This window comes from Pongo pygmaeus, chromosome 18, assembly GCF_028885625.2.
Source record: "Pongo pygmaeus isolate AG05252 chromosome 18, NHGRI_mPonPyg2-v2.0_pri, whole genome shotgun sequence".
Classification (NCBI taxonomy): domain Eukaryota; kingdom Metazoa; phylum Chordata; class Mammalia; order Primates; family Hominidae; genus Pongo; species Pongo pygmaeus.
Window position 1 is genome coordinate 23,978,008 of NC_072391.2, and position 27,549 is coordinate 24,005,556.

A 27,549-nucleotide genomic window follows, 5' to 3' on the forward strand; every position below is an offset into this window, starting at 1 on the left:
AGGCGGGTCTCAAACTCCTGACCTCAGGAGATCCACCCACCTCGGCCTCCCAAAGTGCTGGGATTACAGGTAGGAGCCACCATGCCCAGCCTGCACCAGCTGTTTCTGACAAACTTATTTATTTATTTATTTATTTTCAGAGACAGGGTCTGGCTCTGCGGCCCAGGCTGGAGTGCAGTGGTGTGACGATGGCTCACTGCAGCCTCAAATTCCTGGGCTCAAATGATCCTCCTGCCTCAGCCTCCCAAGTAGTTGGGACTACGGGCACATGCTACCATGCCCAGCTAATTTTTAAAGTTTTTTTGGTAGAGATAGGGGTCTCGCCATGTTGCCCAGACTGGTCTCAAACTCCTGGGCTCAAGCAATCCTCCTGCCTCGGCCTCCCGAAGTGCCTGGGATTACAGGTGTCAGCTACCACACCCAACCCTGTCAAACCTATTCTCTCCTGGGTTGTTTTAGGAATTTCACTCTGTGACCCTAAACCAGCACTCTTCCCGTTTAAGGGCTATCGGATTGAGAAACGATAGAACGGTGAACGCAATTCTGTCTTCCCTGCTTGGCTGCCATCTTGGACATGGGAAAACTTTAAGAATAAAATTGCCCCAGTTATCCTGGAACCAGGAAGGACAGCAACAGAGAATTTAGTAACGAAACTTGACAAGTTAGGTCTGTTGTGGGAGGACCAAGAGCTCCCAAAGCTGGCCTTGACCATCTTGGGTCCATGTGTCAAGGAATGAACCTGACACATCAGGATCCTACTGGTGAGGGTGTGGTCTCTGCCCAGTGACAACACACACCCCAGACAGAGAGCGACTCCACCTGTCCCTGCAGTCCCTGGGGTGTGAGTTTCATTGAGGAACCCGAGCCCTTCCCTGGCTCCCAGTCTTCACAGAACAGCTGGGACATCACACCCTCCAAAACCCTGCCTTATAAATCCTATTGGGACATGGGGATCTAGACACAGTCAAGTCCTCTTTCCTCAATGGTTTATCCAATTCTAACATTTATAGGCCGGGCGCAGTGGGTCATGCCTATAATCCCAGCACTTTGGGATGCCAAGGCGGGTGGATCACTTGAGAACAGGAATTTGAGACCAGCCTCGCCAACACGGTGAAACCCTGTCTCTACTAAAAACACAAAAATTAGCCCAGTGTGGTGGTGAGCACCTGTAATTCCAGCCACTCGGGAGGCTCAGACATGAGAATCGCTTGAGTCCAAGAGGCAGAGGTTGCAGTGAGTTGAGACTGTGCGCCTGCACTCCAGCCTGGGCGACAGAGAGAGAGAGAGAGAGACTCTGTCTCAAAAAGAAAGAAGAAAGGAAGAAAGGAAAGGAGGGAGGGAGGGAGGGAGGTAAAAACAACAACAATCATTTTTGACCTAAGAACCACGCACTGTTCTAAGCTCTCGTCATGTGTTATCTTAGTGACACCTCATGAACAGCTCTCTGAGGTCAAAATGATTATGCTCAGTTTCCAGCTAAAAAACTCGAAGCTCAGAGAGGTAGAGTAACTTGCCCAAGGTTCATCAGCAAAAACTGGGGCTTCCAGGATGAGAACCCAGGTCTAAAACTCGTTCCCTTCCTGCACTCGTAACTGGTACATTTATTTAAAGTAGAAGCATTTCTTCCCCTTCAAGAAAAGGCTGTCACTCAGTCAATGATGCATCTTAAACAGGTGGCCTCTTAGAATCGGGGAATCAGAACAGAAAGGCCCCTGTTTGTGATTTGCATTGGAGCTATTAGGATGCAGGAAAGCATCTTTACTTTCTGGCCAAGTAGCCACGACACATCGCCTGGAAGGCCATGATGACATCGGTGATCTTCAAATCACGTTCCTCTTCCAGGTGGGCCAGGACCCCAGTTCGGAAGAAGATTTTGCTCTGCCCTATCCTGTATAAGTTGGGGTCAAGTTCCAGGGCTTTGATCTGCAAAAGGAAGGAAAAGAAGAGCTCCTGATTTCCGCTGTGCCATTTGGCCAGTGATGACATGTGTAAGAACGGTCCCGCCAAGAGCAGCAGGTGGCTTGTGGCCAGAGGTTGGGAGGTCTCTGGTGGACTTCTGGGCTCACCATGAGAATGCCGGCCTGCTTCCTGTCCATGAAGCCTTTGGGGATGGCATTTGCCGCCAGGATCTCGTAGCTTGAAACACAGAGCAGAAGTCACCGCGCGTACCTCCAGCATCCATTCCTCTGCCCAGTCCCGCTCACCCCCTGCCCTACCTGGGCCAGACCTTGGGACTTACCGTTGGCGGAACTCCTGGAAGACGATCCGGTTGGGGAAGCCCTGCCGGCAGATGCGAATGCCTTCCAGCACCCCATTGCACCGCAGCTGCTCCAGCACCAGGAACGCATCCAGCTTGCCGGACTGCAAAGACCAAAGAGGGCAGTGGATCCCTGTGGCCAGGACCCATGGCACAGCAAAGCCCCAAACCTCCTACCTGGATGACCCGCCTGGCCAGGCCATGAGGGTACCAACAGAAGCACCTAGGGAGGGCTTAGCTGAGGGCCGAGGGGCAAAGCAGTGCCCCCTCTCTGGGTTTTCATCTCTTTGCTTTGGCAATGGCTGCCTCACAATCTCTCTGGTTCTTGGTGACACTAGCATCGCCTGGCTGGAACCTGGGGCTTCCTCCTCATCACCTCCTCTCTCTCACTTCCTGTCCATCAGCAGTTCAATTGCTTCTAGCTCCCAAATATCTCCCAACCCCCCCACCCCCCACACTTCTCCTCACCACCATTGCCTCCACTATCTTCTCCTGCCTGGACAACCACAGAAACCACCCACCTGGTCTTCTCTCTCTGGTCTTGCCTCTCCCTTCAATCCCTTTGTCCTTTTTATTTTTTGAGATAAGGTCCCATTCTGTCACCCAGGCTGGAGTCCAGTGGTGTGATCATGGCTCACTGCAGCCTCAAACTCCTGGGCTCAAGTGATCCTCCCAAATCAGCCTCCCAAATATTTGGGATCACAGGCATGTGCTACCATGCCTGGATAATTTTTTAAAATGTTTTTGTAGATATAGGGTCTTGCTATGTTGCCCAGGCTAGCCTTGAACACCTGGTCTCAAGTGATCCTCTCACCTCAACCTCCCAAAGTGCTGGGATTATAGGCATGAGCCAGCATATGCCCAGCTCCCTCATTCACTTCCTAAAATGTAAATCTGACCATGACATAGCCCTGCTTAAACACCTCCAATGGCATCCCTAGAGAGAGAAGGCCAAGCTCCAGAAAGAACACAAGGAGCACCACGATCTAGCCCCTGCCTACCCATTCAGCCTCATTCCTACCTCACACCATCTGATTCCTACCTCACGCCATCACACATTTGCAACATGAAATGACCTATTTAGCATTTTCTTTCCTTTTTTTTTTTTTTTAAGATGGAGTCTCGCTCTGCTGCCCAGGCTGGAATACAGTCGTGCAATCTCAGCTCACTGCAACCTCTGCCTCCTGGGTTCAACAGATTTTTGTTTCTCAGCCTCCTGAGTAGCTGGGATTACAGGCGTGAGCCACACGCCTGACACTATCTAGCATTTTCTTACCTAGATCCCTCATTTCTCACCTCCACACTCTTGCTTATCCTGGGCCCTCTGCTTATCCTAGGCCCCACCCTGCCTTCCACATCACCAAGTTGATGCCCACACATTCTTAACGTTCAAGTTCACCAGAAGCTTTCTCTGAGTCCTGAGGCTGTGGGAGGAGCCCTGGCTCTTTGGTGTTCTGGTAATTGACCACTTTCCATCACCATCATCAGCTGTGTGTTTACCTCTCCCCATGTCTCCCATAACCTCAGCACTACTGGCATCTTGGAGGGATTCTGTGCTGGGAGTTGAGGGACCATCCTGTGCATTGTACAATGCTTAGGGCATCCCTGGCCCCTACCCACTAGATGCTGACTAGCAGCCCCCTCCTGGTTGTGACAAACAAAAATGTCTGTAGACATGTCCACATAGAGGACACAATTGGCCCAAGCAGAAGATGCCTGCACCAGATTATGAGAAACCCACAGGCAAGGGCTACAATTTTTCTAACACTGTCTCCCCAGCACCCAGGACAGGGCGGAGCCCAGTGAATACTTCCTGGGATAATGCATGAATGAGTGGCTGGATGACCTGCACAGCAACTCCACGGCTGAAAACTCTCCGGATGTGTCCTCCCTTCCTCCTCTGCCTCCAGGGATGGGGAATGGGCCCGAGATTCAGACAGCCTTCCCCCCATGGCAAATGGGGTCCTCGGGGTGGGTAGGGATGGAGGGTGCCTGGGGGACGCTGTGACCGCTTGGGGCAGCCCTGGCTTCTGGGAGCCCCAGGGTCTGGGCGGTTGGCCTCACCCTCTTCTCGTGGTTGGGGATGATGCAGCGCACGAAGTTGGGTGTGGTGTTGCGCAGCGTGGTCATCAGCTTGCCCAGCTGCTCCTTGTACAGCTGCCCCACTGTGCGGAACATGCCCTTCTTGGTCTTGGAGGCGCTGGGCAGCGAGCTCTCCGTCATCTTGGCCATCTGGTCCAGGCCCACGATGCGGTCCACTATGGGGCACAGCCAGGGTGGCATCAGCCTCTGGCCCACCCACCCCTAAATAGGCCAGAGGCCCAGCCCCAGCCCTACCCACCAACCTGCCCACTCCAATCTTTCCTTCCATCACCAATGCCTCCTTTGGCAGTCAGGGTTTCCAAGTATTGTCTATTGGGGAAATCCTGAGAGCACCTGAGTGGCAGAAAGAGCAAATTCCCTGTGACGGAGTCACGCTGACCTAGGAGTCAAGCCTGCTCTTGCTGTCCACTCACTGACTAGCCTTGGCTTGGCACCATCCTGTGCCTCAGTCTCCCTTTCTACAAAAGGGAGGTAATAACACCATCTACCTTCTAGGGCAGGGATAAAAAAAATAAGGCACAGAAGGCACTTATTCCCTTCCAGCCTCCAATCCTTCATCCACCAACAAATAGTTATTGAGGACCTTCTGTGCTCCAGGCCCTGGGGACACCGCTGTGAACAAAAAAAGACCCGGCCCCCTCACCCCACTTATATCACAGGGAAGGAGACACACAGAGATCACAGATGTTAAGTATGGAATATCTTGAGTAGTGAGGTGTGCGTAGAAAAATAAAAACAGGGTAAAGCGGAGAGAGAGTGATGAGGGTGCTCTCTTAGATAAGGAGGTGGTGGGCTCTGATAAGTTGATATTTGAGCAGAAACCAGTAAGAAATGAGTGGGTAACCATGTAGGTATCCACGGAATAAATATTCTGAGGCAGAAGATACAGCACACACTCCAAGATAGAAGCCTGGCACATCAGTAAGTGCTCAACAAAAAGTAGGTGTTATTATTATTATTATTATTTTATTTTATTGAGATGGAGTTTCAGTCTTGTTGGCCTGGCTGGAGTGCAGTGGCATGATCTCGGCTCACCACAACCTCTGCCTCCCAGGTTCCAGCAATTCTCCTGCGTCAACCTCCCAGTAGCTGGGATTATAGGTGTGCACCACCAAGCCCGGATAATTTTTTTGTATTTTCAGTAGAGACGGAGTTTCTCCATGTTGGTCAGGCTGGTCTCGAACTCCTGACCTCAGGTGATTCCTCCGCCTTGGCCTTCCAAAGTGCTGAGATTACAGGCATGAGCCACCGCGCCCAGCCATCATCATCATCATCATCATCACCACCACCACCACCACCACCAAGGTTCTTTTTCTACCAGCCCAGTAGGTCCTGCACATGCCAAGCCCAACCCACAGGCCATGGACAGCACGATTTCTTCACCTTGTCCTCATTTAGATTCCGTGTAACAATCTTTTTTTTTTTTTTTTTGAGACAAGGTCTTGCTCTGTCGCCCAGCTGGAGAGCAGTGGCACGATCTTGGCTCACTGCAACCTTCACCACCCAGGTTCAAGTGATTCTCCTGCCTTAGCCTCCAGAGTAGCTGGGATTACAGGCACCCACCAGCACGCCTGGCTAATTTTTTTTTGTTTTTATTTTTAATTAATTAATTAATTAATTAATTAATTTATTTATTTTTTGAGACAGAGTCTTGCTCTGTCGCCCAGGCTGGAGTGCAGTGGCGCAATCTTGGCTCACTGCAAGCTCCGCCTCCTGGGTTCAAGCCATTCTCCTGCCTCAGCCTCCCGAGTAGATGGGACTACAGGCTCCCGCCACCACGCCCAGCTAATTTTTTGTATTTTTAGTAGAGACGGGGTCTCACCGTGTTAGCCAGGATGGTCTTGATCTCCTGACCTCATGATCCACCCGCCTCGGCCTCCCAAAGTGCTGGGATTACAGGTGTGAGCCACCGTGCCCGGGCTTTTGTTTTTATTTTTATTTTTTGATTTTTAGTTTTATTTTTTCAAGACAGAGTCTTGCTCTTTTGCCCAGGCTGGAGTCCAATGGCACAATCTCAGCTTACGGCAACCTGCGCCTCCCAGGTTCAAGCAATTCTCCTGCCTCAGCCTCCCGAGTAGCTGGGATTACAGGTGCCCTCCATCGTGCCCAGTTAGTTTTTGCATTTTTAGTAGAGACAGGGTTTCACCACGTTGGCCAGACTAGTCTCGAACTCTTGACCTCAAGTGATCCTCCCGCCTCAGCCTCCCAAAGCACTGGGATTACAGATGTGAGCCACTGCACGAAGCCTCATGCTTGTCTCTCTGCTTGTCTTTGAGAGTCTCATCTCTCCCATAAGACTGTGGGTCCCGCAGAGGAGGGACCACAGGCTTCATCGTGTGTCCTGGGGTGACACAGACCCAGGGTGCGATGCTGTTTCCTAGGCCCAGAGCCTGGCATATGGTTAGGGCACAGCTGGCCCCTCCTGGAGCCTTTTTTAGCATGCTTAAAACAAGGGGAGACCAGTCCTGTAAGCCCCAGGCCCATGGGCCCTGTGCCAAGAATAAAACCTGCTGTGGACACTGATGGCCAGGGACAAACAGCAAACCCCCTCCCCTCATCATCACTCCAGCAGCTCTTCACAGGGATCATCTATTCACTGGTTCTCAAAGGGAGCCAGAGTGTGGTCCCTAGACCAGCAGCATCACCTGGGATGAACGTTTTCAGGCCCACCCCATCCCTAGCCCCAGACCTGCAGAATTGGATCTTAGGGTAGGCCCAGCCATCGGGGTTTTAAAAAGCCCTTCAAAGAGGGCCAGGTGCGGTGGCTCACACCTGTAATCCCAGCACTTTGGGAGGCTGAGGCAGGCGGATCACCTGAGGTCAGGAGTTTGAGACCAGCCTGGCCAACATGGGGGAACCCTGTCTCTACTAAAAATACAAAAAGTAGCCAGGCATGGTGGTGTGTGCCTGTAATCCCAGCTACTTGGGAGGCTGAGGCAGGAAAATCACTGGAACCCAGGAGGTGGAGGCTGCAGTGAGCCATGATCACACCACTGCACTCCAGCCTGGGTGACAGAGCAAGACTGTGTCCCTAAATAAATAAATAAAGTCCTGCGGGGGGTCGTGATGCCTGCTTGAGTTTGAGCACCACTGGTCTAATTTAACCCTCGCAATACCCCTAGTAGAGATGGCAACTATTATTGTGTTTCCTTGTTTTACTAATGAGGACAATGAAGCTTAATGACATTGGGTGACTCGTCCAAGACCACGGAGCTAGGAGGTGGCAGAGACAAGACGCAGCGAAGTCCTTCTGACTCTGGACAGGGCAGTCTAACTCCCCGTGCCTGGCGTGCTGTTTCTTGCATCCGTTGCCTGAGCTCCGACCTCAGGACCTCAATCCCCTCAGGACATGTAGGATTGAGGGGCACAGGGAACCCCATTCAGGAAGAGATTGTTTCAACAAGACATCACCAGCACATGCCAATGCTCTTCCTGCCCTGCTCCCATGCAAAGGCCTCCCCCCCTTCCTGGGGCAGGTGTGGGAGCCGGGGGACTTCGGTGTTCAATTCTGCAGCTCAAGACAGAACATGGACCCTAGCAGAGAAGGCCTTACCGTCCTTCCACAGGTTGGCCACAAATTTGTCAGAGGAGGCATTGAGCAGGGAAGTCACGTTGTCATTCAGTGGGTCCATGTTCTTGGTCAGCCAGGCACTCGCATTGTAGTCCACCTGCCAAGGACACCCTGCTGGTCAGAAGCCCTGGGAAACTAGAAACTTAGAAACCAAGGCCAGGACCTCAGCCCTCCCATTGTCCTTCCAGATCTTCTGAGGTCAGAGAGGAAATGACGTTTATAACCACCATGATGGGACTCCACAAACAACAATGAAGAGACCAACAACCCAGGGACCAGTGCCCACATAGTAGGACATCAGCCAATGATAGCTATTGCGGGCAAAGCCTAGTTTCCATTCCATATTCTCCTGCTAACACTGCTGTGGTAGCCTCCCTCCTCCTAAGCCAGCACAGTGCCTGTGAGTTATACACGATTAAGAGACTTCATGATGGCAGATGCCCTCCCACCGACATGCAAAATTACCCCCTCATCATCTTCCCAATCATCCTGGTTTAGAAATTAAGCATGGCGGCCAAGCGTGGTGGCTCACGCCGGTAATCCCAGGACTTTGGAAGGCCAAGGTGGATGGATCATTTGAGGTCAGGCATTCGAGACCAACCTGACCAACATGGTAAAACCCCATCTCTACTAAATATACAAAAAAAAAAAAATTAGCCAGGCATGGTGGTGCACGCCTGTAATACCAGCTACTCGGGAGGTTGAGGCAGGAGAATCGCTTCAGCCTGGGAGGCAGAGGTTGCAGTGAGCTGAGACCGTGCCACTGAACTCCAGCCTGGGTGACAGAGTGAGACTCTGTCTCAAAATAAATAAATCAATTAATTAATTAAGCATGGAATCCTCTTTTCCACTCTCTAATGAGCATAATTTGTAACTCAGAGATCCTGATATATGGATATACAGAAAAAGGACATCTAGGCTTTTTACATTCCTGACTCCAACACTGACCATGCCCACAGCCCTAATTTTTATTATGGTGAATATTAAATGAAAGGAACTGATAATACAGCTTTGCTGGGTTATCATGGGGTGTGGGTTATCAGGATAAGAGCTAGGCTTGACCTGAGAGAAGACTGAAAAAAAAAAAAAATTCCACTGATGAAGTAGGGAAAAGAAAAGTGGTGTCTCTATATGCTTAAAGGAACATATACCCCCTTGAATATAGGCAAGGAGTTGGGAAACTTTTGGTGAAGGCCCAGATAGTAGGTATTTTTGGCTTGGCAAGTCATACAGTGTTTTGTATTTGTTTTTTTTTTTTTTTGGTTTTTGAGACAGAGTCATTCTCCATTGCCCAGTCTGGAGTGCAGTGGTGCGATCTCAGCTCACTGTAACCTCCAACTTCCTGGGTCAAGCAGTTCTCTTGCCTCAGCCTCCTGGGTAGCTGAGATTATAGGTGTGTGCCACCACGCCTGGCTAATTTTTTTTTCCTGTATTTTTAGCAGAGACAGGGTTTCGCCATGTTGGCCAGGCTGGTCTCAAACTGCTGACCTCAAGTAATCCACCTGCCTTGGTGCTGGGATTACAGGTGTGAGCCACCACACCCAGCCAAGTCATACAGTCTTTGTCGCAGCTACTCAACTCTGACACTGTAGTACAAAAGCAGCCAGCCATAGACATTATGTATACAAATGGGCATGGCTGTGTTCCAATAAAACTTTATTTACAATAACAAGCTGTGGGCCAGATTGGACTCTATTTTCAGCCCCTGGTAGAGAGCATTGTTTGTTCTCATGATGCAGTGTAGGTACTGAGGAGTCAATAGAATACTACAATTCTGCAAGCCAGACTAAGCTATGTCCTTTGTACATTATCCAGGACTCTTGAGAGCCACAGGGCAAGGGCCTATACAATAACAGCCAAGGCATGTTGATGATGATGATGATGATGATGATGATGATGATGAGGATGAATATAACTATCATAGATTTCCCTGGCCAGAGCAGGCTGGCAATAGCAGACTCAAGGCCGTGACATGGGAGATTTTTGTTGAAGCCAGGTGTGGATGTATTAGTTACCCCATTCCAGTTGGCCCCGCCTGTTGGGTATAACTTGTAGCAGGAAGGATTTAGGGTCTATACAAGAAAAGCAGGCTGAGGCCAGGTGCAGTGGCTCGTGCTCATAATCCCAGCACTTCAAGAAGCCGAGGCAGGGAGATCGCTTGAGCCCAGGAATAGAAGACCAGCTTGGGCAACATAGCAAGACCCCATATCTACACATAATTTAAAAATTTAGCTGAGTGTCCAGGCATGGTGGCTCATGCCTGTAATCCTAGCACTTTGGGAAGCCGAGGCGGGTGGATCACCTGAGGTCAGGAGTTTGAGACCAGCCTGGCCAACATGGCAAAACCCTTCTCTACTAAAAATACAAAAATTAGCTGGGTGTGGTGGCAGATGCCTATAATCCCAGCTATTTGGGAGGCTGAGGCAGGAGAATCTCTTGAACCCGGAGGCAGAGGTTGCAGTTAGCAGAGATCACACCATTGCACTCCAGCCTGGATGACAAGAGCAAAATTCCATCTCAGAAAGGAAAAAAAATTTAGCTGGGCATGGTGGTGTACACCTGTAGTCCCAGCTACTTGGGAGGCTGAGGCAGGAGGATCGTGTGAGCCCAGGAGGTTGAGGCTGTAGTGAGCTATGATCACACCACTGCACTCCAGCCTGGGCGACAAAACGAGACCCTGTCTCCAATAAAAACAGAAAGAAATAACTGTCTGGACATCACGGTTGGAAAACATGAGAGTGGCTACAGCTGGTGCCTTACAGATGCGCAGACAAATTACGAATAGGACTTGGTTGGGATTTGCTTAGTAGCAGATGGCTTTGCAGTTTCCAGGCAGCCCAAGGTTCTGCCACTCTCAGACTATCTCTGCGCTGAGCAGCCACTAGGGCTCCCCTGAGACAGAGTCCCCTGGGCCCTGAGGCTGGTACCTTCCCGGCATAATGGATGATGGAGAACTCAGTCTTGTCCTTGAGCTGCTTTGGCTTCTGGAACTTGGGGTGGCTGCCCTGCTCCGTGCACAGCTTCTCCACGAAAGACTTGTCCGTGGCTTTGGGGAACCAGCACTCCTCGTCCAGCAGGGCCAGCACACCTGTAGGGTTGTTCTGTGGGAGACAAGTAGGGCTTGAATCAGAGAGAACACCCAACCTCGGGCATTCCACGAAGAGCTGGCCAACTATACACAACGCATGGGCATCCGCCGAGATCTGATACTGTATTTGCCCACATATAAAGATGAGTTTATGACCCCCATGCTTCCAAATCTACCCTCAAATTACCCTGTGCCCAATGGACCAGTAACAGGGATGGAAGGCAGAACATAATGTTTGCTGCTGTCCTCTAGTGGGCAACACGCAACATCATGAAGAGTTCATAATTCTCTCTTTTTTTTTTTTTTTTTTTTAAGACACAGTTTTGCTCTGTCGCCCAGGCAGAGTGCAGTGGCGCGATCTCGACTCACTGCAAGCTCCGCTTCCTGGGTTCATGCCATTCTCCTGCCTCAGCCTCCCAAGTAGCTGGAACTACAGGCACCTGCCACAGCACCCGGCTAATTTTTTGTATTTTTAGTAGAGGCAGGGTTTCACCGTGTTAGCCAGGATAGTCTCGATCTCCTGACCTCTTGATCTACCCGCTTCGGCCTCCCAAAGTGCTGGGATTACAGGCGTGAGCCACCGTGCCCGGCCGTGTTCATAATTCTTGCAAATGAATTTGTTGCTTGACTTGAATTCACCTAGGGTTCCTGTTAGAAAAGTTTTTTTTGGAGACAGGGTCTCACTCTGTTATCCAGGCTGGAATGCAGTGGTGCAATCTTGGCTCACAGCAACCTCTGCCTCCAGGGCTCAAGCAATCCTCCCACCTCAGCCTCCCAAATAGCTGGGACCACAGGTGTGCACCACCAGGCCCGGCTACTTAGTAGAAACCCTGTCTCTACTGAAAATACAAAAGTTAGCTGGGCATGGTGGTGCATGCCTGTAGTCTCAGCCACTTGGGAGGCTGAGGCAGGAGGATCACTTGAGGCAGGGAGGTAGAGGTTGCAGTGAGGCAAGACTGTGCCACTGCACTCCAGCCTGGGCAACAGAGTCAGACCATGTCATTTAAAAAAAAAAAAAAAAAAAAAAAAAAAAAAAAAAAAAAAAAGCAACAGCAGAGAAGGAAAGGGAAGGGAAAGAGGGTAGGGAAGAAAAAAAAGGAAGGAAAAAGAGGATGGAAGGAAGGCAGAAATTAAAGAAAATACCTTTGATATGAAAATGTGGGTTAATGGAAATTATAACAGTTCACAAGAATTCAGCTTACAGCCTTTCAGGACTGGGTGATGGATTGGGTGGGGGAATGCTGTGCGCACGGGGAGAGTGTGGGGTCCACGTCAGCTCCACAGAGGCCACACACGTGTGCAAGGTGTGATGGAGCCCTGCACACCCACGTGCCCCTCACCGGCTGCTCGATGAGCTCAATGCAGGGCTGTAGGTCCAGACCAAAGTCGATGAAGTTCCACTCGATGCCCTCGCACTGGTACTCCTCCTGCTCCAGGATGAACATGGTGTGGTTGAAGAGCTGCTGCAGCTTCTCGTTGGTGTAGTTGATGCACAGCTGCTCGAAAGAGTTCACCTGAGCACATGGCATGGGGGCGGAGCGTAAGCATCTTGGTATTAAGTCAGAAGACAAAGAGCCTCACAGAAGCTCCACCTGACAGCGCCCCCACGGCTTGCCCACATCCTGTTCTGCCATCCCAGCACCCAGACGGGGCTGAGGCCCCAAAACATGCTGCCTAGAGTCCACCAGGGCTGGCAAAGTTGACATCACATGGCCCTCACACACCCTAAAGATGCTTATCTCCTCCATCTGCACAACCATCTATGGATGGACAAACCTCGTTAGGTATGCTACTGCATGTACAAATGTGGAAACATTTTACAGATGTGAAAACAGAGGCGCAGAGAGAAAGTAACTAGGTAGTACACCTCTTTCAGGATATCTATCAATCTTAAAACCTCCCGGCCAGGTGTGGTGCTCATGATTGTAATCCCAGCACTTAGGGAGGCCAAGGCAGGAGGATCACTTGAGGTCAGGAGTTTGCGACCAGCCTGGCAAACATAGCGAAACCTCTCTCTACTAAAAATACAAAAATTGGCCAGGCACGGTGGCTCATGCCTGTAATTCCAGCACTTTGGGAGGCTGAGGCCGGTGGATCACTTGAGGTCAGGAGTTCGAGACTAGCCTGGCCAACAGGGTGAAACTCCATCTCTACTAAAAAAAAAAAAAAAAAAAAAGTAGCCAGGCATGGTGGCACTACTCCCAGCTACTCAAGAGGCTGAGGCAGGAGAATCACTTGAACCTGGGAGGCGGAGGTTGCAGTGAGCCAAGATTACACTACTACACTCCGGCCTGGGTGACAGAGTGAGACTCTGTCTAAAGAAAAAGAAACAATTAGCTGGGCATAGTGGTGCACTCCTGTAGTCCCAGCTACTCAGGAGGCTGAGACAAGAGAATTGCTTGAACCCAGGAGGCAGAGGCTGCAGTGAGACGAAATTGTGACACTGCATTCCGGTCTGGGTGACAGAGAAAGACTCCATCTCAAAAAACAAAACAAGACAAAAAAAAACCCTTCCCTTTCTCTGAGAACTTTCCTCAAACCCATGGGCATGGATCCAATATCCATGTTTCTACTACATGAGGTATTGCAAGCTCCTGCGAACAGTTCTTGGCTTGGAGGTGACCATGTAGCCCAATTCAGCTGAGTAAGAGTCAGTGAGACTTAATTCCAAGATTTTGGTTGGAACTGTTAGAAAAGAGATGTGTGTTTTTGTTTTGTTTTGTTTTTTTTGCCAGGATTACTGAGAGGCAGTCTGGCTGGAGCTGGAGCTGTGGCAGCCATCTTGCTACCATGAGGGGAGAGCCTGCTTGCGAATGGAGCCAATATGGAGGAAGGCACAGAGAGAAAGAATGATGGTGGGAGATCAGATCCTGCCTACAGGATCCAGCTACATGTCTGGCCTTCTCAGTTCCAGAAACCAATGCATTTCCTGTTGGATTTCTGTCTCTTATACCCTCAAGGATTCACCCCTAACTAGAGAGCCTCTTACCCTACAGTAGCCATCTATATGCCTTTCTCCAAAATCATGATTCCTCCAAGAAAAAGCCCATCTCAGAGAACCAAGACCATGGCTCTTACAATCCCACCGAGCTGTACCTCAAAGATCTCAAATCTAGCTATATCCAGGATCCCCAGGAAGGAAGCCCCTTGCCGATGGGTCTTGTCCAAGGCTTTGTTCACACAGGTGAGTATCCAGCGGAAAAGGCGCCCATATGTTGCCTCGGCCAAAGCCTCTACAGCAAAGTCAGCCTGCAGAGGGGAACCAGGGGAACCCAGTTATTCTCAATGGGTTCCATTCTCACATAAGCCAGGCTGGTGGTGAAGATTTTTATTCTTGGCCGGGCGTGGTGGCTCACACTGTAATCCCAGCACTTTGGGAGGCCGAGGTAGGTGGGTCACTTGAGGTCAGGAGTTCAAGACCAGCCTGACCAACATAGCAAAAACCCGTCTCTACTAAAAATACAAAAATTAGCCAGGCGTTGTGGTGCATGCCTGTAGTCCCATGCAGGTGCATGCCTGCTTGGGAGACTGAGGCTGGAGAATCATTTAAATCTGGGAGGCAGAGGCTACAGTGAGCTGCCATGGCACCACTGCACCCCACCCTGGGCGACGGAGCAAGACTCTGGCTCAAAAACAAAAAACAAACAAACAAAACCTGACATGGGACTTTGAATATTCTAGTATTGAATAAATGAGGGACAAAGAGATGGATGGGTGGATGGATGGACAGATGAATGAATGAATGAATGAATGAATGGAATGACAGCTGGATGGGTGATGGATGGATGGACAGATGGCTGGGTCATGGATGGACAGATGGATGAGTGAGGGATGGACAGATGATGGGTGAACAGATAGATGGGCAGATGGATGGATGGATGGATGAACAGACAGATGAATGAGTGGACAGAAAGATGGATGGATGGACAGATGCAGAGGCAGACCGTAGGTGAATGGATTGATGAATACATGAATGAGTGAACAGGTGGATAGATGGATGAATGGACAGATGGGTGGGTGCATGGATGGGTAAGTGATAAGCAAACGGAAGGTACATCATTACCTGTTCTTTTGTCTGGGCTTTCTGTACCACATCTCGCCCAACCTTGATACGAGGAGTGAGGATGGATCTGGTGAAATCTGTCACATTAATTCCCATGAGGTGACAAACTTTCTGAGCAGCTGGATGGAGAAAAGAAACACCTCGAGTGCATCACAAAAGAAACAGCTTGGCAGAAAGGCACATCACATGGGACATTTGTGATGTGTGAATACACCGGGTTCTCTTGGGGAAATGGGACCCGCTGACAGTGAATATAGCTTGAAGTGTCCTAAAGGCTGCTGTCATTAGTGGTCACACTCCCCAGTATTTTGCTGAGAGGCAATGATTGGGGTGGGCTGAAGTAGGCCCCAGTTGGGGGTTTAGGGTCAGGTAGTTCTAGTCTCAAGTCCCTGTCCCTTCACACTTCCAAGTCATGTGACTTTGGAAAAGCTCTTTACCCTCCCAGAATCTTGCTTTTCTCAGCTTTAAAAAGGGTCAGCTCTTCAGTACCTTGTTGGTACCCAGGACTAAATAAGGTAAAGTATGTAAAGTCCCTGAGATGATAGATAGATAGATAGATAGATAGATAGATAGATAGATAGATAGATAGATTTATTTTTATTTTATTTTTATTTTTGGAGATGGAATCTCGCTCTGTCGCCCAGGCTGGAGTGCAGAGACACAATCTCAGCTCACTGCAACCTCCGCCTCCCGGGTTCAAGCAATTCTCCTGCCTCAGCCTCCTGAGTAGCTGGGATTACAGGTGCCTGCCACCACACCCAGCTAATTTCTTTTGTATTTTAGTAGAGACGGAATTTCAGCATGTTGCCCAGGCTGGTCTTGAAGTCCTGAACTCAGGCAATCCGCCTGCCTCGGCCTCCCCAAGTGCTGGGATTACAGGCGTGAGCCACTGGCCCCTGAGATTTATTTAATAGTTACTTAGTAAGTATTAAATAGTTACTAATAGTAACATTTATTGAATACTTACTATTCAATAAACATTTGTTTCACCCTTCTAGGATATGTGTTGCAGCATTGTTTGCAATAGCAAAATACTAGAATCAACCTAAATGCTCTTTTTTTTTTTGAGCTGCAATCTTCCTGTCACCCAGGCTGAAGCCAAGTGGTATGACCATGAGCTGATCCCTTAACATGAAAATAGCATTACATGCTGCTTTGCATGTGCAAGACATAGTAAATAGAGTTATTTTAGGATTTTTTCCCCCATCTCTTGGCAAGAACGCTTTTTCATTTCTCTTTCCCTGAGGTCTTTCCTTGGCATCTGGATTCCATTAATTTGCCAGATTTAGGGACTCTAATATATAACAAACACCTGAGAATGAAACTGCCACTGCAAAATTATAACTGAGACACTGAACAACATCTGACCTAACCGACTCCATCTTGCTTCTAACTTCCAAGCTCCACTGAACGATTCCTGGGTGTAAGTCGAATTACCTTTGGGATGAACTTAGTTTATAGATTTTTTTTTTTTTTTTGAGACAGGGTCTCATTCTGTCACCCAGGCTGGAGCACAGTGGCACAATCTTGGCTCACTGCAATCTCTGCCTCCTGGGTTCAAGCAATTCTCCTGCCTCAGCCTCCTGAGTAGCTGGGACTACAGGCACCTGCCACCATGCCCAGCTAATTTTTGTATTTTTAGTACAGATGGGGTTTCACCATATTGGCGAGGCTGGTCTTGAACTCCTGACTTCAAGTGATCCACCCGCCTTGGCCTCCCAAAATGCTAGGATTACAGGCATGAGCCACCATGCCCAGCCTCTTAGTTTATAGTTTAAAACACAAGAACCCTTTTCCAAAACAAACCCCCTTCTTGCCTGGGGACTAGACTGCCTTTGTAGGAATAACAAATTAGCCCAAAGATTAAAAATTATGGTTTAGGAGTTCTGTAACTGGAGGCTACAAGAGTCTGACCCTCCCTAAATCGCTCCTGGGGATAACATCACTATTGTAAAACCTAAGATCAGTGCTTGAGATATTTTTGTGGACCCTGGCACCAGGTGGATCAGCTGACACCACCCAGATTGAGAAACTGGCTAATCTGATTTTACGGCTTCTATCCAGGAACTGACTCAGGGCAAGAGGACAGCTTCGACTCCCTGTGATTTCATCTCCGACCCAACCAATCAGCATCCCCAACTCACTGGCCTCCCCCTAACCACATTATGCTTAAAAACTCTGATTCCCAAATGCTCAAGGAGACTGATTTGAGTAATAATAAAACTCTGTTCTCCCATGCAGCCGGCTCTGCGTGAATTACTCTTTCTCTATCGCAATTCCCCTGTCTTGATTAATTGGCTCTGACTAGGCAGTGGGCAAGGTAAACCCAGTAAGCGGTTGCAACAGGTTTGATCAAGGTGGGCTCTAGGGAGCAGGAAAAAGCAACACAATATACAGCCTGGGCTGGGAAATAAGAAACCTAAGTTTTGCTCTCAGCTCAGCCACTAATAAGCATAGTGGTAGCCAGGCCAGCTTCTCAAAACAAAAAATACTGTTTATTTGTGGGTAGATTTATCAGATTTAGGGGGAAAATTACAGGATGCTCAGTTAAACCTGAATTTCAGATAAACAAGAATACTCTTTTGGTATAATCATGGTCCAAATGTTACAAGGGACATACTTAAAATTTTAAAAAAGGTTTGTTGTTTACCTAAAATTGAAATTTATCTGGACATCCTGTATTTTATCTGGCACCCCTAATTCTCAGGGCAATTGAGGTCTGTCTCCCCAAGACGACCACAGATACCGTAAGAAGAGCTATTCTTGTGTCATTTCCTGCTGTATCCCAGTGGCATATTGCAGGGGCTTGAGAAATATTTCTTTAACAAAACAATTAAGTGGAGTATTTTAGAAGAGAGGGTCCCTCAGGATCTTGTCTGGTCACTATTGGGGTGGGATATGATGACTCTTGCCTGTAATCCCAGCATTTTAGGAGGCCAAGGTGGGAGGATCACTTGAGCTCAGGAGTTCAAGATCAGCTTGGGCAACACAGCGAGACCTCGTTTCTATTAAAACTTGTAAAATTTTGTATTTTAAAAAAAGAACAAATAAATAAAACTATTAGGTTTTTTTTTTTTATCCCTACACTCTGATTCAATAACTTTCCACATAGGGTCTTGAGCACTGAAAAGTTTGAAAAAAGAAAAGTGAGTGATAAGAACCTAGTCCATCTGTTGTTAAAATCCCAGATACCTTCACCTTGAAAAATAACCAATGGTTAAATGTCACCTTCCCCACCTCCCAACCCCAAAGTCATTGGTCATTGGGAAAAGGTGGCAAGTACCTGTGTTATCTGGCATGGACGCCTGGTCTGTGTTTCTTTCCTTCTTGAAGACGATATTTCCAAGCTGCAGGACCGATGATACCACCTTCAATATGGCTGAGGTGGGGAGAGAAGAGCAGAGCAGACACAGAGGTCAATGCCAAGGAACCCTGGAGTTTTGGAGCCTAAAGCCACTGGGGACCCAGAGTCAGCCTACATCTTTCCTCTGAAGAAACTAAATTCTGAGCTCAATATTTTCATATGGTTGCTTAAAACCTTGCATTACAATGGAATACCACGCAGCAGGGACTGGCAAATTATAGCCCATGGACCAAATCTGGCCCACTGCTTGCTATTATACATAAAGTTTTAGTGGAACACAGCTATACTCATTCATTTACATATTGTCTATAACTATTTGCATGCTACACTGGCAGAGTTCATGAGTTGCAACAAAGATCGTCTGGCCTACAAAGGCTAAAGAATTTACTATCTGACCCTTTACAGAAAAATGTGTTAGCAACCTCTGCCACAGAACAGTGAGAATGAATGAGCTACAATTACCAAAAATCAAAACTGATGTATTGGGGCCAGCATGGTGACTCATGCCTGCGACCCCAGCACTTTGGGAGGCTGAGGTGGGAGAACTGCTTGAAGCCAGGAGCTTGATACAGCCTGGGCAATGTAGGGAGATCCTGTCTCTAAGACAAAAAAAAAACCCTGACTTATCTTCCAGACACAAATACTGAACAAAAGAGGACAGATGGAAATAAGAACATACTGTCTAAGTCCATATATAGACAGTCCATCCAAGAAAAGGCAAAACTAATCGATGCTGTTAGAAATCAGGATAATGATTATCCTTAATTGAGGGAAGCTTCTAGAAGGTGCACGTGGGAGCTTCTGTGGGGCTGGTGGCATTCTCTTATTTAAAATGGATTCTAATTACACAGGCGTGTTCAGTTTATAATAATTCTTTGCACTGAACGCTATGGCATACACAATTTTCTACATGTAAATCATATGTCAATAAAAGGATTTTTGAAATAAAAACCCTGTGCTTCTTACATACTCTGCTGGGTGTACCAGATGCCCATGTTGGGATGAAGAAGATATACATTTGTTTCCATTTGTTGTTCAGGTGTCTCCAAACAAAAACGCTGTGTTCCCAGAATACTTGGAACCTTTCTGACTCCATACTCAGGCCATGTTACTGTTAAAATAGTTTCTATGTCTGAAATCCCCACAAGACGATGAGTTTCTGGAGAGTTGGGGGCCTGCCCTAATCATCTTTGAAATTCCAAAGCCTAGTCCAGGATCCTGATACACATGGGAGGGAGGGAGAGAGATAGATGGATGGTAGGTGGAAGGTGGATGGATGGATGAATCAATGAATGAATAAATGGATAGAGGATGTGTTCATGGATGAATGGAGGAATGGATGGGTGCGTAGATGAATGGGTGAAGGATGGATGAGTAGAGTATAGATGGATGAATAGAGGATAGATTGATGGATGAATAATGCATGGATAGAGGACAGATGGATGATGGATGGATGGATACATGGATGGATAGAGGATAGATGGATAGATGGAATGGACAGAGGATGGATGGATGGATGATGATGGATGGAGGAATGGATAGAGGATTGATGGATGGATGATAGATAGATGGATGAATGGATGGATGAATGGATGGATGGAAGGATGACAGATGGATGGATGGTAGATGGATGGATGGATGGATGGTAGATGGATGGATGGATGGAGAATGGATGATGATTAACACAAATTCTTGGCTTAGCTTAACTCAGGTACAAATCACCCAGAGTTCTGGCTTCAAATCAGTCACTATGTTCCAGGAACAAAGCCTAGAGATCCCAGACTTCTCTGGTTCTTCAGTCCAAAGCAGACATTACAAGGCCCTTCACAACAGCTATTCTCACACCATGGGGTCCCTGGTTCAGCTCAGCAAAAGGACCCAGCTGCTGACCGCCCACCCATTTGCTCCCACTCACTATGGCAGAAAGCCTTCTCCCCAAAATGAATGAAGCTGCTGATGACAGGGCTTGGAAAGACACTTCCTTTTAACCATAACATCTATGAAAGAGGCTTTGTAAACTATGAAGAGTTGTACTAACAGTTTTAAAAGTGTAAATTTACACTAAAGATTGCTGAAATGCCTGCACAGCCCAGGTGAGCCAGCCAACTCAGGGTTTCTCAATCTTGTCACTGCAGAAATTCTGGGCCAGATAATTCTCTATTGTGGGGAGCTGCCCTGGGCATCATGGGAAGTTTAGTAGCATCCCTGGTCTCCAACCACTAGATGTCAGTGGTGCTTACCCCGACAGAGTTGTGACAACCACAGATGTCACCAGACACTACTAAATGTCCCCTGGGAGGCAAACTCACCTCTGGCAGAGAACCACTGGTCTAAATGAACAAAGCCAACTAATGAGGACTGTGGGGACCCAAGGAGGCCACAAACCCATCTGAAGGGACCAGCAGCTACTCCATCTAGCCCAGTGTTGCTAGAACTTCTGATTTTTCCAGATAATGGAAACCCAGAGTTTTTATGTGAAGTCTACCCATGGTTTTTTTTTTTTTTTTTTTTGTGAGACGGAGTCTTGCTGTCACCCAGGTTGGAGTGCATTGGTGCAATCTCGGCTCACTGCAACCTCCGCACTTCCCGGGTTCAGGGGAATTCTCCTGCCTCAGCCTCCAGAGCAGCTGGGATTACAGGCGTGTGCCACCACACCTGGCTAATTTTTCTATTTTTAGTAGAGACGGAGTTTCACCATGTTGGCCAGGCTGGTCTCAAACTCCTAATCTCAAGTGATCCATGTGCCTTGGCCTCCCATAGTGCTGGGATTACAGGCCACAGTGCCCGGCCTACCCATATTTAAACTTTAGGAACCAATATTTAAAAATTTTGAAGGTTGTAGTGGCCAATCTCTCCTGTGGGCTCAGGAACCACTGATTTGCACTTTCTGGTATAGTTAATGTAATTCCAGAAGTGGCAAAAGAACGCCACTGCTCCCAGGCCATAAGAGATGAGCCTTGGGGCAGAGTTAGCACACAGCAAAGAAGTAAACCAGTGAGGAGACACAACACAGCAAGGGTGGTGACAGCTGGCAGCATCCTGGTGCACTGGTGCAAAGCACGCACTCTGCAGTTAGAGTCCTGAGTTCAAATCCCAGCTTTGTTTCTTATAAATCTCATCATCTTTGAATTTCCAAAGCCTAGTTCAGGGTCCAGATACACATGGGGAGGGAGGGAGATGGACGGATGGCAGATGGAGGGTGGATGGATGAATGAATATATAAATATATAGAGGATGGGTTTATGGAAGAATGGATGGGTGGGTAGATGGAGGGATGGATGGGTGATGGATGGATGGGTGATGGAAGGATGAGTAGAGGATAGATGGATGAATACAGGATGGATTGATGGATGAATCATGGATGAATAGAGGATAGAGACTCTACATGAGTCTCAATAAGTCCCATGAGCCTCAGTTTCCCTATCTGCAAAACGGAGATGGTAACAGTAGTACCTACTTTGTGAAGTTTAGGTCTTGTAAGATGCTGAGCAAGGGCCTGGCTAGTAGGTGGTAAAGAGTGGAAGCCACCTATATTAGGTTGAAGGTTGGTCTTTCTAAAATATATCCACCTGGAACCTATGAATGTGGCCTAATTTGGGGGGGTTACACTTATTTTTTTTTTCCTTTTTGTGGAGAGCGGGGTCTCACTATATTACTCAGGCAGGTCTCGAACTCCTGGGCTCAAGCTATCCTCCTGCCTCTGCCTCCCTGAGAGCTGGGATTACAGGCGTGAGCCACTGCGCCCAGCCTGAACGTGGCCTATTTTGGAAAAAAAGGTCTTTGCAGATGGAATCAAGCAAAAGATCTCAAGATGAGATCATCTTGGATTAACCTGGTGGGCCCTATATTTAATGTCAAGTGTCTATGATGGACAGAAGAGAAGACCCACAGAGTAGAATGCCACATGAAGGATGAGGCAGAGACTGGAGTGAGACAAGCCAAGGAAAAGCCAGGAACTGCCAGAGCCACCAGAAGCCAGGACAGAGGCAAGGAACAGATCTCCCTCAGTGCCTCCAGAAGCAACAACCCATGCCAGCACCTTGTCTTTAAAAAAAAAAAATTTTTTTTTAATTTTTAGTATAGAAGCGGTCTTGCTATGTTGCTCAGGCTGGTCTTGAACTCCTGGCTGCAAACGATCTTCTCGCCTTGGCCTCCCAAAGTGCTGGGATTACAGGGATGAGCCATTATGCCTGGCTCCTGCCGACACCTTGATTTCAGAACCCTGGGCTCCAGAACTGGGAGAAAATAAATTCCTGTTGTTTTAAGACATCAAGTTTGTGCTAATTTTTTACAGTGGCCTTATACCTCTCTTCTTACTGAGGAATAAGAAACAGGACTTTCCAACACCAGACATGTGTGCCACCAAGGGGACACAGGATGGACAATTTAGATGATTTTATTTATCATCTTAAAAATATGTTAGAAACAGCATAACCAGGCCAGGCATGGTGACTCATGGCTGTAATCCCAAGGATTTGGGGGGCTGAGGCGGGGGATTGCTTGAGGCTAGGTGTTCAAGACCAGCATGGACAACATAGCAAGACCCTGTCTCTATAAAAAATTAAAAAATTAGCTAGGCATGGGCCAGGTGCGGTGGCTCACACCTGTAATCCCAGCGCTTGGGGAGGCTGAGGTAGGTGGATCACAAGGTCAGGAGACTGATACAATCTTGGCTAACACGGTGAAACCCTATCTCTACTAAAAATACAAAAACAAAATTAGCCAGGCATGGTGGTGGACACCTGTAGTCCCAGCTACTCGGAGGCTGAGGTGGAAGAATGGCATGAACCTGGGAGGAGGCAGAGCTTGCAGTGAGCTGAGATCGCGCCACTGCACTCCAGCCTGGGTGACAGAGTGAGACTCCCTCTCAAAAAAAAAAAAAAAAAAAAAGAAAAAAGAAAATTAGCCAGGCATGGTGGCACATAAGGATATCTTGAGCCCAGGAGTTCAAGGCTGAAGAATCCAAAGTGGTGGGGAAAATCCTGGTCTCCCCTGGTCACTTGGAGCCTCATGAAGCTCCAGCCTGGAGCCTGACCCACCCCCTTCTCCATAGGCCCCTTGATGGAGGGTTTAGAAGTTGCTCTCGGTTTATAAATGGGGTTGGTGTACATTTGGGACTAAGTTGGTTCCCATGAGAGTTGGTCATTTGCATGCCATCATCTGAATGCTTGCTCTGTGTACCATCTGCTCCATTATTTGCTTAACCATTTTCTTTAAATTTACTTCCTTCTCCTTCCTTACATTTGTTTTAATAGAAAACTTTCTCTATCTTAAGTGAAAAATCATCTTCACTTGCCTTAAATAGATGGCAATTATAAATATAAATACAAGGAAAACAGTATTACCAAATTCTAGCTAGATGCTTGGGCCTGCCAAAGGTGTCAGGCCTGGGGTCTGGTCTCTGTGGTTAAAGTGGAAATTGGCAAGTGCCAATGTACATTGAGAACACTGGGGGCTGGGCATGGTGGCTCACACCTGTAATCCCAGCACTCTGGGAGGCCAAGACGGGTGGATCATCTGAGGTCAGGAGTTTAAGACCAACCTGGCCAACATGGTGAGACCCAGTCTCTACTAAAAATACAAAAAATAAATAGCGGGGCATGGTGGTGGGCATCTGTAATCCCAGCTACTTGGGAGGCTGAGCTAAGAGAATTGCTTGAACCCGGGAGGCAGAGGTTGCAGTGAGCCGAGGTCGTGCCACTGCACTCCAGACTGGGTGACAATAGCGAGCCTCCATCTCAGATGAAACAAAACAAAAACCCTAAAATCAAAAATTAGCCAGACGTGGTAGCACATGCCTGCAGTCCCAATGACTTGAGAGACTGAGCTGGGAGAACTGCTTGAGCCTGCAAGGCAGAGGTTGCAGGAAGCTGAGACTGCGCCACTGTACTCCAGCCTAGGTGACAGAGTGGCGTGATCTCGGCTCACTGCAGCTTCGACCTCCTGGGCTCAAGCAATCTTCCCGCCTCAGTCTCCCAACTAGCTGGGACTACAGTGTGTACCACCACACCCAGTTAATTTTTTGTATTATTTGTAGAGAAGGGATCTTGCCATGTTGCCCAGGTTGGTCTCAAACTCGAGCTCAAGTGATCTGCCTGCCTTGGCCTCTCAAAGTGCTAGAATTACAGGCGTGAGCCACCATGCCCAGCAAAACAATTTAAATGGTCTCATTGTTTTCTTTCACAAGGACAGACAATGATTTAATAAACCCTCTATCAATCAACCTATTTTAGTTTGTTCCAGTTTTTTTCTATTTTCTTTATTTTTTTTTGTACAGACAGAGTCTCACTATGTTGTCCAGGCTGGTCTCGAACTCCTGGGCTCAAGCAATCCTCCTGCCTCAGTGTCTCAAAATGCTGGGATTACAGGCATGAGCCACTGTGCCCAGCCTGTTCCAGTTTTTTATTATTTAAATAAAACTATACTGAACAGTGTAGTACATTAAGAAAAAAGGATTTGGTAAATTCCTGGCACACAGCAAATACTTAACCATTGTTCATTGTTATTTAAAAGCAAGATTAGAAGCAAAACTGACCCCTGTCCCAAATAAAATGAATCATTCTTGGAGAGCCTATGTCATTCAGACAAGGAGGCTATCAGCACTAGATTCTGATGTGGGACCCTGGCCAAGACCCACACACACCATTCATTTGTCAACCGACCCATAGAGCCTTATTTTTCTAGACCCCAAGTTATCTTTGGAGGAGCTGCCCCTCCCCTTATGCAGCATTTCAGCAACCTCAGTGCTATTCTGGGGCTCCAACCAGGCGTAGGCGTGGGAAGGAAGGGAAACTTTCCACAGTTCTGGCCTGGTGTTCCTGAAAGAGATTAACCTTGAACACTGAGGCACATCTAACCCAGAAGGAAAATCATTTCAGAAACACAGCGTCCTGACCAAGAATTTCTTTCTGAGCTGTCCTGTTCTCAAGACCCAGTGTGTTTCTTGGCCATTGGTTGGATGATTTTGATCAGTATCAATCGATCACCAGAGCAACCCCTCCAGGAAGAGCCTGAGTAAATCCACTGCCTCGATCACTCCCCCTCCCCTAAACCCTGCCCACATGTTCCTGATGAGGCCAACATCTCTACCTTCAGCTCCAAGAATCCATTCTTAGGGACCATAATGAAACCACCTTGTGCTTTCCACAACCCTGCCTATGCTGCATAGCTCAGGAATGTGCATATCAACCTAAGCTAACCAATCAGAGTCAATGACACACCGTTCAGGGACTTAAGCCAGGAATCTACTCTGTTCTTTGGATATAAACCCAAAGAATATAAGGGCTGGAACCCAGACATGTTGCTGTCAACAAACTGCATCCTACAGAGAAACAATGTAATCAAGAGAGAGATAGAAGACAAGAAATTAGGTTCTAGAAAAATCTTTTGAACACCTAGATCTCACTGTACCTGAAGCTTGAATTCCTGAACTTTTTTTTTTTTTTTTTTTTGAGATGGAGTCTAGCTCCATTTCCCAAGCTGGAGTGGAGTGGTGTGATCTTAGCTCACTGCAACCTCTGCCTTCTGGGTTCAAGCAATCCTCCCACCTCAGCCTCCTGAGTAGCTAGGACTACAAGTGTGCACCACCAGCCCTGGCTAAATTTTTTGTATTTTTAGTAGAGACTGGGTTTCACCAAATTGACCAGGTTGGTCTTGAACTCCTGACCTAAAGTGATCTGCCCACCTTGGCCTCCCAAAGCGCGAGACTACAGGCCTGAGCCACTGTGCCTAACCTCCCTGAACTTATCAACATTGTGAGTTAGTCACTTTCCCTTTGGTTTAAGCCAACTCGGGTTACTTGCAACTAAAAGAGTCCTAGTTATACAGCCACTTTTCTACAATACAAACAAACCACCTAGAATAAAATTCATTTTCCTTTCTTTTTTTAATGGAAGGTGGGGAATTCAGAGAGCAGAAATCTGTCCTGACCAGAAAAGAGTTCTCAACAGGTTCCATTGGTATCCAGGCAGGCTACCCTCCAGACTCAAGGTGTGAGACTTACATAGCTGTTCCTCCTCGCTGAAACCCATGATCGCCATGGCCTCCACGGTTTCCTGGAACATCTCATCATCCTGGGCTGCTGGGATGGGCACAAAGCCATCGGAGAGGAAGGTGTAGTTGTTGAAGCCCTCCAAAAGCAAGTCACCTAGAAGGAGAGGAAGAGAGGTCAGAGTCAATAAGACACACTTCTAATTTCAACATGAGATAGAGATCTGGTCAAGGGTCTGGGCCATCATAATTCCTTTCCCTTTCTCAAGGCTTGGACCATTTAAAACCCTCATGCATCGTCATGTAGACAGCCTCACCAACCACTGCCAGCCTTGCGTAGTGGTGCAGGTTGTGCACTGCACCAGTGACTGCAGCTGATATCCAGCCTTGGTTCTGCTTGCTAAGCCACAATCCCTGGCACAAAGTTACATTTACCTGGAGGAAGGGATGCCTTTACCTCAATTGTCCAGAGGCACCCTGCCTTCAGAGACAAAGCTGTCAGAAGAGTTAGATCAACCATTACTCTTTTTTTTTTTTTTTTTTTTTTTTTTGAGACAGAGTCTCACTCTGTCATCCAGGCTGGAGTGCAGTGGTGCGATCTCGGCTCACTGCAACCTCCGCCTCCCGGGTTCAAGCGATTCTCCAGCCTTAACCTCCTGAGTAGCTGGGATTACAGGCGCCCGCCACCACGCCCAGCTAAATTTGGTATTTTTAGTAGAGATGGGGTTTCACCATGTTGACCACACTAGTCTTGAACTCCTGACCTCAGGTGATCCACCCACCTTGGCCTCTCAAAGTTCTGGGATTACAGACGTGAGCCACCGCACCCGGCCTTATTCATGTATTTATAAAATTTTTACCAAATTCAAACAGGCACATGAGTTTTAAAAATCAATTACTACCAAAGGTTTATAATGAAAAATAGCATTCTTCTGTCACATCCCTTCTCCACCTCCTACCTTACTCCATAATACCTGCTTTTATCTCTTTTAGCTGCTTTTTATCTGGCAGTTACCACTATCTCTCTGCAGAACAGGCTTACTATATATACTAGCCTATTATAATGTATATACCATTATGTATTATATATAATAGGCCAAGGGTTCCCCAACCC

General features: G+C 47.8%; 1 protein-coding gene across 1 annotated transcript in view; it reads right to left on the reverse strand.

Annotated features, from left to right (window-relative positions):
• LOC129016287 (myosin-11-like) overlaps positions 1–27,549 on the reverse strand; it is a 62,113-nt gene that overhangs the window by 28,225 nt on the left and 6,339 nt on the right. The window contains 11 exon segments of the mRNA XM_054455565.2: positions 1,763–1,923; positions 2,067–2,136; positions 2,240–2,361; positions 4,322–4,515; positions 7,914–8,028; positions 10,859–11,032; positions 12,360–12,533; positions 14,116–14,268; positions 15,083–15,201; positions 18,366–18,461; positions 26,449–26,592. Of these exon segments, the coding sequence (XP_054311540.2) occupies positions 1,763–1,923; positions 2,067–2,136; positions 2,240–2,361; positions 4,322–4,515; positions 7,914–8,028; positions 10,859–11,032; positions 12,360–12,533; positions 14,116–14,268; positions 15,083–15,201; positions 18,366–18,461; positions 26,449–26,592 (1,522 nt within the window).